The sequence below is a fragment of the Leuciscus leuciscus genome, assembly GCF_965113295.1.
Source record: "Leuciscus leuciscus genome assembly, chromosome: 6".
Taxonomy (NCBI): Eukaryota; Metazoa; Chordata; class Actinopteri; order Cypriniformes; family Leuciscidae; genus Leuciscus; species Leuciscus leuciscus.
Window position 1 is genome coordinate 29,261,106 of NC_138730.1, and position 14,653 is coordinate 29,275,758.

The 14,653-nt window shown below is 36.4% G+C and overlaps 1 protein-coding gene across 1 annotated transcript; it reads left to right on the plus strand.

Moving 5' to 3' along the window:
- The first annotated feature begins 622 nt into the window (after positions 1–622).
- stam (signal transducing adaptor molecule (SH3 domain and ITAM motif) 1) lies at positions 623–13,525 on the plus strand. Its single transcript, XM_082172796.1, has 14 exons — positions 623–942; positions 3,415–3,499; positions 3,591–3,666; positions 3,792–3,887; positions 3,972–4,118; positions 5,727–5,817; positions 5,906–6,101; positions 6,518–6,612; positions 7,886–7,974; positions 8,174–8,261; positions 8,358–8,412; positions 8,582–8,735; positions 8,879–9,009; positions 11,922–13,525. Exons 1-14 carry the CDS (start codon positions 903–905, stop codon positions 12,127–12,129), a joined length of 1,551 nt encoding a protein of 516 aa, XP_082028922.1. The 5' UTR covers positions 623–902; the 3' UTR covers positions 12,130–13,525.
- The last annotated feature ends 1,128 nt before the right edge of the window (positions 13,526–14,653 follow it).

Here is a 14,653-nt window from a genome sequence, read left to right on the forward strand (position 1 = left end):
AAATTATTAAGTCTATGGTAATGGAAAGTCCATAAGACATAGTGTGTGTGTGTGTGTGTGTGTGTGTGTGTGTGTGTGTGTGTGTGTGTGTGTGTGTGTGTGTGTGTGTGTGTGTGTGTGTGTGTGTGTGTGTGTGTGTGTGTGTGAAATTCAGCCTTTTTAAAATATATTAAATAATACAATAATACTGTTTTAATCGAATAAATGCAGCCTTGGTGAGCATAAATGTATATATTTAAATGTTACATTTTTTGATAAAACATATTTATGGAAAATCCCGTTGTCGAATGTATGTGTTTACTTGTTTACCTAAAAGTCATATAAAAAATATGATGATATTGTAACGTATGAATTATCCTCTTTGAAACCAACATATAAAGTCATTGTTGTTAGAGAAAACACATTTATTATTGTCCTTTTTACACGGTCTCCCCAATCACAAATGTGTCTAATAAGACAAAAAAAAAAAAGTTTATATTATCTCGTGACTGCTGCTGAGTCAGACAGTCTACCATGTGATTAAGTCATATGATTTATCAGCTGTATTTTCCATAACCTTCACTAATTCATCATTTACACGATCCGATTAACAAATTCCAGTGTCGAATAACATACATGTCGTACAGTAACGTTACATCTAATCCCGCTCATATTTATTTGGACATGCCAAACTGTTTGTCTATGTAGTAGTAGGCTATGTGCAGTGCACTCCAGCGACACCTCTATTACCCAGAATGCACTGCTGCGAGACTGAGTAAGAGACTGAGGAGGGGATCCCATCAGCAACACTGACTGTAGTTTCTATTTGATTATGTTTATTAATTCACGTTTAAACAAGTGCTGACAGGGAGACGAACAAGAAGAGGATCGAGCTTAGATTTCGTTGTGTGTATATCTCGGCCATGCCTCTCTTCACGTCAAATCCCTTTGATCAAGATGTTGGTAAGTTTGTCATGCAGTTAGCAGGCGAGCTAACGGGACCTCATCTCTGTCTTTTGTTGTTCATGGCAACCCACCGGCTTTCTGTTTCCTTTCGAATTCCCTTTAAATATTTGTGTGTTTTTTTCGCAATGGCATTCCGGTGATTAAATACTTCCCACCAGCGGTTTTACCTTGACACTATTAACCTGGGCATTAATGACAACAGTCTCACAGCTAGATATTGTTATTAGCCTGATGGCTAGTCAAGTTTGTAACGTTAGCTGAAGAAGCTATGATTGTTAGCGAGCAGATCTAATTTTCTCTGTTTTTATGGCACTGACAGTGCACAATTGAGTAAAAACAGGCGCTTGGCAGTTTACTTCAAATGATTTGAGCCATCTCACACTTAATGGTTTAATTCAACACCGACTGACTCGAGCTAACGGTTCATACGGTGACGCTGCAAATGCCCCCTTCTGCACCTCTTATATGTTATTATCCGTGTTTGTTTTGATAAATGATGCTGTTCCTACTGCATGACTGTATCCTTTATAATAGGCTTTTAATAAGATTTCAGTGTTTTATTGTGTATATTATCACTGTATTATGAGCCTGTTGATGATAGTTTTGCTTGGACCCCCGTTAAAGCCAGAATGTGTTGATGTAATATAAACGCGTTTATATTTAGTATTTAGTTCATGCACTTGTAGGTTAACGTTAGTTAATACAATCACATATGAGTTGATCAAACATTGCAGATAAAATCATGGTGATGTGGGAAATGTCATATTTTGGCAGTGACTGGTGTTCTGGGGCGGTTTGATGGTATAAGACTGTATTATATAGAATTAATATCCTGGTCGGTTTTGTTTATTGTGTTTTGTAGTGGTAAGTTATCTCTGTACCAAATCGCAGATACTGACCATGGAAGGTGTGTTTTTGTGTAAGTTAACCTTTGTCCTCTATTTGACACTTTGCTAGATTGATCAACAGAATCTCACAACAAATGTAGGTCACTATAGTTAACCTTCTGCTTTCTGTAAGTGTCATACATTAACCTTTTTTGTTTTAAGGGGAATGTTTGCTGCCTGCCGGAATTGATTTGCATTGGACTTTTTTGATTTACAATGGAAATTATGGCTGTTATAATTTTATCAAATCAAATCCACATCAAATACAAAAGTTGCTGTAAAAAATTATTTGTAACATATTATAACAATTAACATGGAGATTTTTGAAAGCCGCATTCTTAAATGTCATGTAAATACAAACAGATATCATAAACTACCATTCAAAAGTTCAGTCAGTAAGATTTTTTTTTTGAAGGAAATTAATACTTTTATTCATCAAAGATGTATTAAATTGAAATTGTAATAGGCCTAAATAATTTTAAGAATGTTAAAAAGATTTGTTTTTAATAAATGCTGTTCTATTTAATTGTTATTCAAAGAATCCTGACAAAAAAGTCATATTTTTACAAAAATAAGCAATTTTCAACATTGATGATACTAAGAAATGTTTCTTGAGCACCAGAAAAGCATATTAAAATGATTTCTGAAGGATCATGTGACACTGAAGCCTGGAGTAATGATGCTGAAAATTCAGCTTTGTCATCACTGGAATAAATAGATATTTCAAATAAATGCAGCCTTCAGCATAAGAGACTTTCAAAAACATAAAAAAAATCTTACACCCCCAAATTTTCAAAGGTAGTGTATAGTTACAAATATAATAGAACTTATAACATAATAATATAATTCATAAAAGGGTGATTTTTCCCTTTCGGTTGCATTTTTGTCTCAAAAACTGGTTAATTTCTGAGTCTGGTTTATTTAATGAGGTGTAAAAGCCCCGATAAACTCAAGCAAAGTTCTTTTTCGTTCTTCGCTTTGGAGTAAAAAGAAGTTCGAAATACTCAACCAGCGGTATACTGTTAGCGAACATCCGACGCCACCCACACTGCTGAGAGCGGCCTTTAAATGAATATGTAAATATGTGCAGAAAACTAATATGACAGTGATGATAAAACAGAAGTAAGCACCATCTGATCATAGCAATGTGATGTTGCTTTTAAACAGTATCAAACATGAAGAACAGTGTCAGTGTCTCTTTCAATTAGAAAGAGTGTTCATGTTGTTACTCGTTGAAGTCTGACGGATTGAACTGGAGAATATTTCCACGTCAAAGAAGGCGGATCCTCCTCGCACACCTTATCATTACGTAATCACCACGGACCAATGATAGTTCTACGGTGTTCTACGGCTTCGAATTCCCGAAACAAACTCAAAACAAACTTCGTCTTGGCCTGATTTCGTTCGAAAAGGGCGTCATCAGTTCTTCGATTTTGCTTGAACAACCTGGGGCCTTTTACAGATAGATACACTTTTATTCAATATGAATATATATATAAACGTTATGCTGTTTAATCTGTGGAATCACAGGAAACCTTTGTCAATATGAGGGATAAATATTCGAGTAACTATTGTTTTGCAGAGAAAGCAACATGTGAGATGAACACAGCTGAGGACTGGGGCCTCATTCTGGACATTTGTGACAAGATCGGACAGTCTCGCACTGGGTTAGTGAACAAGCGTTCAGAATGATTTTGAGAGTGTCTTTTTGATGAATGGGTGTTTAACAGGTTTAATGTTATTGCTCTACTTCTGAAGGCCTAAAGAATGCCTGCGATCTATAATGAGGAGAGTGAATCACAAGGATCCCCATGTTGCCATGCAAGCGTTGACGGTAAGGCAAACAATTCTTAATGCTTTCTAGTGGATGCGCAGGAAGCACGGGTCCATCTCGAGTATGCAGACATCAGAGGCCATTAATGAACTGTTGAAATGAAATAAGTGTTTTCTCTTCCATAGCTACTTGGTGCATGCGTGTCAAACTGTGGAAAAATATTCCATTTAGAGGTCTGCTCCAGGGAATTTGCTAGTGAAGTTAGCAACGTGCTAAATAAGGTGCGTACTTTTGTTTGTAGAACTACTATGCTTCATTGTTTTGTCCAGGAGCATAAGGCTGATGCTTTGACCTTTCTTTTCAAGGGACACCCAAAAGTGTGTGAGAAGCTGAAGGCTCTCATGGTGGAATGGGCTGAGGATTTCCGTAATGACCCCCAGCTCAGCCTCATATCGGCCATGATCAAGAACCTCAGAGAACAGGGCGTCATCTTCCCTGCGGTGGGCTCTCAGGTGAGCAGTTCTACCAGGATCTGCCAGTTCACTGGATTCTGTGAAATGCGGTAGTTACTTGTTATACAAGCATGTAGGGAATTGAATGTGTGTCAGGACAGGAGGGCAGTTTCAGTTTAAAGGGAAAATCTGAATCTTCAGCACAAAAAAAAAGCATGCTTAACCCGATATTACAGGAAATACCGGTCAAAGGTTTGGGGTCAGTAAGATGTTTTTAAATTGTATTTTTTAAAGAAAATAATACCTTTATTCAGCAAAGATGCATTAAATGATCGTAAGTGACAGAAAATACATTAATAATGTTACAAAAGATTTCTATCTCAAATAAATGCTGTTCTTTTATGTTAATCAAAGCATCCTGTTTTTTTTTGTTGTTGTTTTTTTCACAAAAATATTATAACTGTATAATAACTGTTTTCAACATTGACTATAATGAGAAGTTTCTTGAGCAGCAAATCAGCATATTAGAATGATTTCATCCTGCTGAAAAAAAAGTCAGTGCTTTCACTATTTCTTAATCCGTCTTTGTTGTAGCTTTTACTATTCTGAATCTGAACAATGTCTGACACTTTGTATTAGTAGCACTTCTCCTGTTTATTGCCTGTGTTTAATGAATAAATGTACATTTATGAAGGATCATGTGACACTCTGAAGACTGGAGTGCTGGCTGCTAAAATAAATCTGCTTTATCATCACAGGAATAAATTAGACTAAAATAAATTTGACTAAAATGAAATAATTTTCATTTGTAATAATATTTCACAGCATTACGTTTTTTATTTTTTTTACTCTGAATGCAGTCTTGGTGAGTATATTAGACTTCTTTCAAAAACAAAAAAAATATCACAACCCCAAACTTTTGATCGGTGTGTGTGCATATATATATTTGCAGACTTTATGTGAATTAGTATTTAGATTTAACACAAGAAAATATGTGCATGGTTAATGTTTAACTCTTTCCCCACCAGCGTTTTTGAAAAACATTGCTATGCCACTGCTAGCATTTGTGATCATTTTCACAAGTTTCATGGTCCCCAGAATATTTTGTTGTATGAATATTTGAATATGCTATATATATATATATCAAAAGAAAGAACAGACCCTCTGCTTTTAAACAAAAGAAAAAAAACGTGCATTCCTTTTTTATCAACACTTGACAACACAACATTTTGATCAAAAAGCTGAGAAAATCCCATTTGTGTCAAATACTACATCTGGGTGGGATTCAGAACGATGATCAAAACATAGATGGAGTAGATGGAGACCCAAAGCTTCACAGTCCTATAGCTTGTCTGGTCAACATTTCATTCAGTAACGTTAGGCAGTTTTGAATTATATGCTGTTTAATGTTGATGACTGCATTATTTTACATATTTACATAACATATGATATCGCTTGTTTCTGCGTCTTCTTCACATGTGTTTTGATCAGGAGATTCTGTACTCTTTTAGAAGATGCCTTATAGCGCTCCCTACCGTATAACAGTGAAATCACAGAAAGCCGGAAATGTCCATCAGTCGCAAGAAATGTTGTGTTACAAATGACGGAAATTTCCATCAATGGCAGAGAAAGTGTTTAGTAATGAGATGTTTAACTTTATTTGTTCAGGCAGCAGAACAAGCTAAAGCCAGTCCTGCATTGGTAGCTAAAGACCCTGCAACATCAACAAACAAGAAGGAAGAAGAAGACCTTGCTAAAGGTGGGCACAAATCCATAATGCTGAAGTCAGCAATGAATTTCCTTGAAGAAAGAGAGGTAATCTCTGTGTCTGTGTCTCTCTTTCTCAGCGATCGAACTGTCTCTGAAGGACCAGCGGCAGCAGCCTCAGGTCTCTCTGTCTGGCCTCTACCCGAGCACCAGCAGCCTCCTCACCTCTCACAAGACTGAGGGCAGAAAGGTCAGGGCCATCTATGACTTTGAGGCAGCCGAGGACAATGAGCTCACCTTTAAATCAGGCGAGATCATCACCATCATGGATGACAGGTGTTCATTGATGGTCACAATGGATGGTTCAGGCTGTGTTTGAAATCATTCCCTTTAGCCCTATTTGGATGGGACTAGTTTTTTTTTTTATATGGGAAAAATTCGCATTACACAGACTTAATTTTATGGATTTTAATCCTGTCCAAATCTGCCATTTCTGTGTCTTTTTCACACAACATCAGTAAAATTCCCAGGGCTAACATGTTAGTCCCGTCCAAATCTATGCATCAAATCAAAGATGTTGGGTGATTAGAAAACAAGCCCCGTCCGAATAGGGCTTTTGTATTATTCACTGGTAATTTGTTCATTCAGCGCTCTGTAGAGATGGAGTGACTGATTCTAAACACAGCCAATGAGTTGTTGTTTTTAAATGAAACTTGGTGGGAGGGGGCTTAAGCATCTCTTCTCTATCACAGTGACCCTAACTGGTGGAAGGGCGAGACGTACCAGGGTGTTGGGCTTTTTCCGTCAAACTTCGTCACAGCAGACCTGACAGCAGAGCCTGAGATGAGTGAGTAAAGCTTTCACATCTACTCTTTTGCAGCCCTTCAATTGTGAACACAATATTTCCTTTTCAGCAAGGATGCATTACATTGATCAAAAGACATTTATAATGTAACAGAAGATTTCTATTTCAAATAAATGCTGTTCTTTTGAACTTTCTATTCACCAAAGAAGCCCGACAAACAAAAAAGGGATCAAGGTTTCCACATAAATATTAAGCTGCAAAACTGTTTTAAGTATAGATAAAAGTAAGAAATGTTTATTGGTGTTTCTTCAAATAAATGTAGCTTCGGTGAGCATAAGAGTCTTAAAAAAAAATCAAACAAATCTTACCGACCCCAAACTTTTGAACAGTTGCGTATATTAAACATTCAGTATTCCAATACAATGAAACAGAGAACTACAGTGGGGTCCAAAAGGTAGAGACCACTAGGGAGTTTTTAAGTATATTTTTTTCTTTCTTTTCTCATAATTGTCATTACTTTGTATATGGCTCTTGCTTTATTGGCAGCAGCATTTGAGCTTTTGTGTAAAATCTGATGATCATGTTCTCCCGCATGATTTGAGAATGATCAAAAGAGAATCTTGAGCTCCACTGGAAGAACATCTGACTGTCTGTACTCTGTACACTGGAGTTCACATGATCAATGTCACAAAATGCTTGTTTTGAGGACCTAGAAATAGTGCAGAATCTTTTTTAATTTTAAAATGTTTATTTCCAGATTTAAATAAAAAAATTAATTTAAATTGCGAATTTAAATCATGCCCAATGTAAATGTCAATAACAAAAATGCCCAAAATGTAAACGTCAATTTTGCGAAAACTACAATCTATTGCAAAAATGTTTTTACGCTAGCATGAGGTGGTTTTTCAGGCAGTTCGAAAAAGGAATATTTCACAAAACTGCAATGGTAATTTTTGTCACCTGGTGTACATAAAAGTTGATGATTCTTGAAAGATGGCACGGTATGTTTGGACAGAAGACGAGACAGAAAAATTTAAAGATTAGGCCCTACCTCTTTAGGTATTATTATTAAGTGTTTTATTTTAATGTGCTATTTAAAATGCTTTTTAATATAAATGTAACAAAGTTCATGGCGCAGGGAAGAAGGGGGAATCAGTGAACGGTAAACGGAAGTTTTAAAATAAATAAAACGGAAGTAAACGGCAGGTGCTTCATAGCCGACTGACGTTCATTAACACAAGCTAATATCCTCTGGGTTTTGGTTTTCTGCTTAATACATTACATTATTTCATCTTTAATATTTCTCTGTCCTTAGTGAAAACAGAGAAGAAGACTGTGCAGTTCAGTGAAGACGTCCAGGTAGAGACGATTGAACCGGAGCCAGAGCCTGTCTACATTGATGAGGTGAGGCTGCATATATCTCACAGCATTTGGCTTCATACACACCCCTCACAACCATAGACACATGAAATTGGACAGTGAAATGAATGATCCACTATTCACTATTTCCTTTCAAAGATGTCAAATACTCTTGTTGGAGAACTGTGTTCTGCTCTCATAGAACAGAAGTGTCATGGTTTGAATGTCTTTGAATGTTCTGCAGGAGAAAATGGACCAGTTGCTTCAGATGATCCAGAGCGCAGACCCAACAGACGACCAGTCGGACTCCTGTGAACTCCTGCAGTTGGAGGGTGAGTCTAAAACCATATCTGTATGCTCTGACAGAGTACATTGGATCTATGTTGTAGAGCACATTGATTCAAATTTGTTCCCCCTCCCACAATCAGCTGCTTGCAACCAGATGGGTCCTCTCATTGATCAGAAGTTGGAGGACATTGACAGGTATTCCCATCTAAAAACTAATTTAAATAAAAAAGCATCCATCCTTCCATATATCTAGCAAAGCGTATAAACAAACCTCCAATTATTTGTAGCAAATGAAATCCATTGAAACCAATGTGCACGTCATTCCCCATAGATCTCACATGTAGGAAATGTGTCATGCTTTCAGAAAACACTCAGAGCTGTCCGACCTGAACGTGAAGGTCATGGAAGCACTGTCTCTCTATGCTAAGCTAATGAATGAAGACCCAGTATACACTATGTATGCTAAACTACAGAGCCAGCAGTACTACATGCAGCAGACCCCAAACGGTTCCCAGCAGGTGAGAATCTGTCAAATGATTAAAGTGTGTATATTATAAGTTTGATATGGTTTAATGCTAAATATAATTTGTTATGATGGCTGCTTGTTGTTGATTGTTTTGGCAATGGTATATTAGAGAAAGTCTCTGTGTTTTGTTTTCAGGTGTACTCTGGCCAGTCCACTGGAGGGCAGTATGCAATGGGCAGCACATCAGTACCGGGATACAATGTTCCAATGGAGCAGCTCTCTGCAATGAACCAAACCGGAACACCAATGGCTGGGCAGCCTCCCAGGTAATCACAATTTATTATATTTCACAAATATAAGAATTTTTTAATATTTTGAAGTTATTAGTATTTAAAGAAATAAAAACATAAAAGGCTTTATCAATGCATTTATGATGAGGATGGTAATATAATTTTTATTTTGTTGCTGTTATTACATTTACAATAATAAAAAAGGCTGTATCAATGCATTGATAAAAATATATTATTATTGTTGTTGTCATTGTTTTTAAATTTACAATAATAAAAATAAAAATCTGTATCAATGCATTTATAAAATCATTATTATTTAAGTTTTTTATTTATTAGGAGCCAAGCACTGAAGGTGGGTAGGCACCTATTGTAATTGTTAGTGTTCTTCTTCTTCTTCTTCTTCCACTATTAAGTCTATGGCAGCTTATAGAACCGCGCGTGGTAAAGTTATGAAATTTGGACAGTCTGAACTGTTACCATAGCAGATGTGGAGTCTCTAACTCAATCCCCTCAAGTGGCCCCCTAAGTTACTAACTAATGATTTTTACATTGGAAATGCTTCATTTAAAAACTTAATTAAAAAAGCTAAACAATGACTTTCTTCTAGAGCTGCTGTACAGCCAAAACAATCTTTGTTGCATTAATTTCCTATTATCACTGTAAAGCTGCTTTGAAACAATCTGTATTGTAAAAAGCGCTATATAAATGAAGGTGACTTGACTTGGCCCCTTATATTTAGGGGCTAAGGGCAGAAGGTGCGTAAGCACCTATTGTATCTGTTTGGCCTTTATTATTATTATTATTATTATTATTATGCCACTGCTGCTTCTGCTCTGGAAGTCTATGGCAGCCCTTAGAACCGCTAGCAGGAAAGTTATGAAATTAGGCACACAGATAGAGGACAGCCTGAGTTTTGGAGTATCTAACTCGACCTCTCTAACGCCACCAACTGTAAAATGTTTAACTTATGTTTTTGCTAATAACTTTTGAAAGTTTGATTGCACCATATGACATAATTTTCCATCATGACAATTTTTCTGTCATTTACAATTTTCAGAAAAAACTTTTTCGATCTCCTAGGCCGTTGCTCCAATTTTCACGAAAGTTTAACCAGATCATCTTCAGACCAAATGAATTCCGACAAAACGTAATCGAATTCAAGTTGATTCGTCAAACCATTTAAAAAAAATGTTTGAACGAATTTGAAAAATAGAATGCCAATATGAACATGAGGCTATATCTCAGTAACGCTTTAGCGTATTCTGACCAAACGTGGTTTCTGTTACGACAACCATGATCTGAGATATGAAAAATGGTTCTTTTCACTTATAACTTCTGAACAGTTTGGCAAAAAAAATCACAAAACTGGTCTCTTTAGATCAGTGGCGGCTGCTGGTCTTTCAAAGAGGGGAAGCTCATTTTCGGCCTACATCATAAAAATTGTCCATTTATTTATACGTAAATTCTACGTTCCTTTTCAAGAAAATGCTCTGTGACCCTGTCGTACCAACTAGGCGTCTTTTCCAGTGACTTGACCAGTGTCCTCTCAATGGCCAGCAGAGTGAAATATAATTGTATAAATGTAATAATATAATAAAGGTATAAATAATATAATAAAGTATAATAATACTACTGCTACTATGTTTTTTTAATTATTTTAATAATTATTTTAAAATTATTACTACTAATAATATAAAACATATAATAAGAAATAATATAATAAAGGTATAAATATATAATTGTGTGAAATGTATTATGAAAATTGGCTAGCAATTTCGACAAGCAAATACCAAGAAATAGGTTGCAGCAGTTTGTCTTTCGACAACAGTTTAAAGATCCGCGATGGGACTGAGCTCGAATAGCTTCAGCATCAGCGACTTTTTATTGTATGAAATCGCTGTCAATCAAAAGGAAATGCAGCCTTTCGACAGACCCTCCAATCATCACGCAGAAGCCCGGAGTCCAGGCCAGCCCACTCCCCGTTCACCCCCAGAGAAGCTGAGCTTCCGTGGGCGGGACATAATCGCAGCATTTATCCAATGACCGTCTAGTTTCGAAGCACTGAAAAAAACAGTTCAAAGCAGCCCCATTGAAGTCAATGGAAGCTGGGCTTCAACAGGGAAATGCACTGTGACGCTACGGGAATGTATGAGAAGGAAATCGAGTCAGCCGACCTGCTGTATGTAACTGATTCTGAACGAACTCGTCTTTGAGATGAACGTTTTCTAACGCATTTTTAGTCAATAAAATGTTAATACAATAGTACATATTTGACCATTCATTTTTTGACATTATAGGGGAAGCCGAGCTTCCCTTGCAGTCTTAAAGAAATCGCCACTGCTTTAGATTCAGTGCAGCATGCCGATTCGAAACGATACCCAATTTTTCCATATCGGCCATTTTGGGTGTTGGCCATTTTGAATTGTGACGTTTTATTTTACTAACGCATTGGGGTATCGTTATGGAACTCGGTATGTGTCTTCGGCACCATGCCCTGGCGGTACTCAAAACGTTTTGGGGCAGCGCCACCTTGTGGTCAAAAATTATAAAGAAATTTCCAATAATGCTAATAACTTTTGATTAAATTAGCTTATTCTATAAAATGTTATATTCATAACTTTTAAAAGTTAGTTACATAAAAACGTACATTGTTCAAATTTAATACCGAACAGTAAGACTGATTACCCCTAACTAACTGCTAGTTGGTCATACTAGTTCTTAAGACACTGTCTTAACATAATGGCTATGTTTATGCAACCGGCCCCTGGTCTTAATAGATTCCTTGGGTCATGCCAAGAACATAGATACCAATTTTTTTCCATAGTCGACTGAACTTCCTGTCCGTTTAAAAAATCTGTAACAATACATTGCTGAAAATATTATTAATATTATTATATTTGTATAATTCTATAAAAGTCTGATTTGTTTTTGTCACATGTGTTTATCAGTGATGCCCATATGTACATGAGCCAGCCTCCAGTCTACAGCCCCTCTCCTGGCAGCCTGGCCCCAGCTGATGTTCAGTACTACCAGACCCAACCCGGCGCTCCAGCGACCATGACCCAGAACCATGGCTACAACGTGCCCACCTCCCAAAGCCACCCTGCTACTGCAGACAACCTACAGACCCCTTACCCTGAGAAAGCCCTCTTATAGGACCCCTAGAGACTCAACCTCTGTGGTTTCATACCGACACACACACTTACAGTCATAAACAAAGAACATTCAGCTCACACACAGATATCTCTTAGATTTTCTTCTCCTCCTTTTCTTTAAGACACACTACATAAAAAAACTGATTCTGATCATGACAGGATGTGCCGATTGTTGTCTACTAACAGGTGGTGTTCTCACAGAGCGGTTCTGATTTTTTGGTCTCTTCTCTTTTATAAGAACATTTTGCTGAAGGTAATGAGAAACGCTAAGTTATACCATTTATTTGGCATTTTCATTATAGTAATAATTAACTGGACGTTTCATACAGGAAAACACACAAAGAGAGCATGCTTGTGTTGTACGGTCCCCGATAGTCCAGCATTTGTCACAACAGGTCCTAAAGGGGAGGTTACATCATCATTTAAACTTGTCATCACTATGTGTCTGTCTGTGTGTATGCGAGAGAGTGTCCAGGCCCACAGAAGTCATCTCGCATCTCTCCTTCAGAACCATATAGCGAAACACTGCCATTGTCTTGACAGTGGCCCATCACCCCAATGTCTTTAAGCTCACTTCTCAGTGTTAAAAAAGATCAAATGTTTTTTAGTGTATTTTATTTATATTTTGATTGTCGTTTTGCTGTTTTAATTGACAGTACATTAATAGAAGGATGTAATTTTCTGCCTGTGTGCAGATGTGTATATACAAGAGCTCTCCTCTGTCTTTAGAGCGTAACGTTCAAAGCAGCTGCTGCTTCTGTAGAAAGGGCACATGGGAAGTTGAGGAGTAATGTTACTCCACATCATGCACTTTTAATTTACCTTTTTCATTACCCTCATTTCAGATGTGTCCATTTAAAACGTACATTTCCTAAGCTCTCGAAGAACCCGAATGGCATTAACCCTGCACTCTAACCCTCCCCTTTTTTCCATAACCGTTTCAAAACAGATGATAGAAATACTCATGCAACTTGTCTTGGATTTTGGAAACTTATCCCCTGGGAATGAATGATCATGTGTAAATGCACTGTAGCGCGTTGAATGCTTGATCTAACTTCATAAGTCCTGACAAGGGATGAGACTGACACTAAAGCGAACAGACTCGGTTCATTGGAATCTCCTACTCTAAACTAAGGCAGTACCCCACATCTCTGTCTCGATGTAACTACAGTGAGTTACTGACGTTTCATTGAGAACATTCTGGGAAATTGGGACCACGGGCCAGTTCTAATGTAACACCTTAGCATTTGCACACGGAGATGATAATCCTTACGTCAACCTATTCCACAGGGAAAATGACTGTTTTTGGTGTATCAGTTCTATGTACCCAGTTGTTTGTATGTACTATTTTAACCATCTTAATTATTAGTATTCACAATAAAACTAGGCCAAATGTACAGCACTTGTTGTGTCTCATGTTTATGCGTCACTAGTGTGTTCTTTGCTCAGGCAGACAGGTGGTTTATTAGTGGCTTATTATTGGTTAAGGAGCTAGTTTACAACAGCAAGACATTCCTTGCAATGAGTGTAGTATAAGTTTCACGTGAAAATTATAATAATTTACATTTGATTCTGTAAGTGCTAATTTAACAAGACAAAACGGACTCTGTAACCATGATTCACTGATTCTTCAGATAAGTTACAAAAACATGCTTTAGATGTTAGTTTTCATCGTTTAATAGTACATTATTAGAAATGGATATATTTGTAGACAAACGTCTCAGCTAATGAATAATGTAAGGGAACAGGTTTTTTATGAAAAAAAGAATTGTCTCAAGAATCAGTGTATTATTATTAGGGTCCGATTTAAAAAGAAAGAAATTTGTACTTTTATTCAGCAAGGATGCATTAACTTGATTAAAAATGCTGTTATTTTGAACTTTCTATTAATCAGAGAATACGAAAAAGAAAAACTCATGGTTTCCACAAAAATATTAAGCAGCGTAACTTTTTTCAGTATTGATAATAATAAGAAATGTTTCTTGAGCAGCAAATCAGCATATTAGAATGATTTCTGAAGGATCATGACATGATGAATTGAGTAATGATGCTGAAAATTCAGCTTTGCCACATCACAGGAATATTACATTTTAAAATGTATTAAAAATAGAAAAAAATTTATTTAAATTGTAGCCTAATAATATTTCACAATATTACAATTTTGTGTGTTTTTGGTTAAATGTATTTAGCCTTGGTGAGAGTTTCAAAAACATAAAAAAAAAAATAATTTTGAGTATTTCTGACAATTATTGTAATTTTTTTTTTATAAAGCATGTATTTTTTTTCCCATCAACTTAGTACATTTTGTTTTAGGAGAGTTTATATATTTTTGCTGAAAAAATAAAGATATATTGTTAAGTCTCCGCAAAATACTTCTTGATATGTAAAATAAAAGACACTTTCATCCTCACCTTTTTTTTTTCCTTTTTTTTTTACGTTTCTGTGCTAAGAACACCATTAATACATGTTTTTGATGTGGGGACATTGCAGCTCGTCATTATGACTGTATTGTTTCAGTTTGCTAC

What these genes read in the sequence shown, in the direction of transcription:
- stam (XM_082172796.1), top strand. Translation starts at nt 903, where the DNA reads ATGCCTCTCTTCACGTCAAATCCCTTTGATCAAGATGTTG. An exon ending in TCCCTTTGATCAAGATGTTG is followed by an intron (nt 943 to 3,414) that starts GTAAGTTTGTCA and finishes ATTGTTTTGCAG; the next exon opens with AGAAAGCAACATGTGAGATG. An exon ending in AGCCTGTCTACATTGATGAG is followed by an intron (nt 7,975 to 8,173) that starts GTGAGGCTGCAT and finishes AATGTTCTGCAG; the next exon opens with GAGAAAATGGACCAGTTGCT.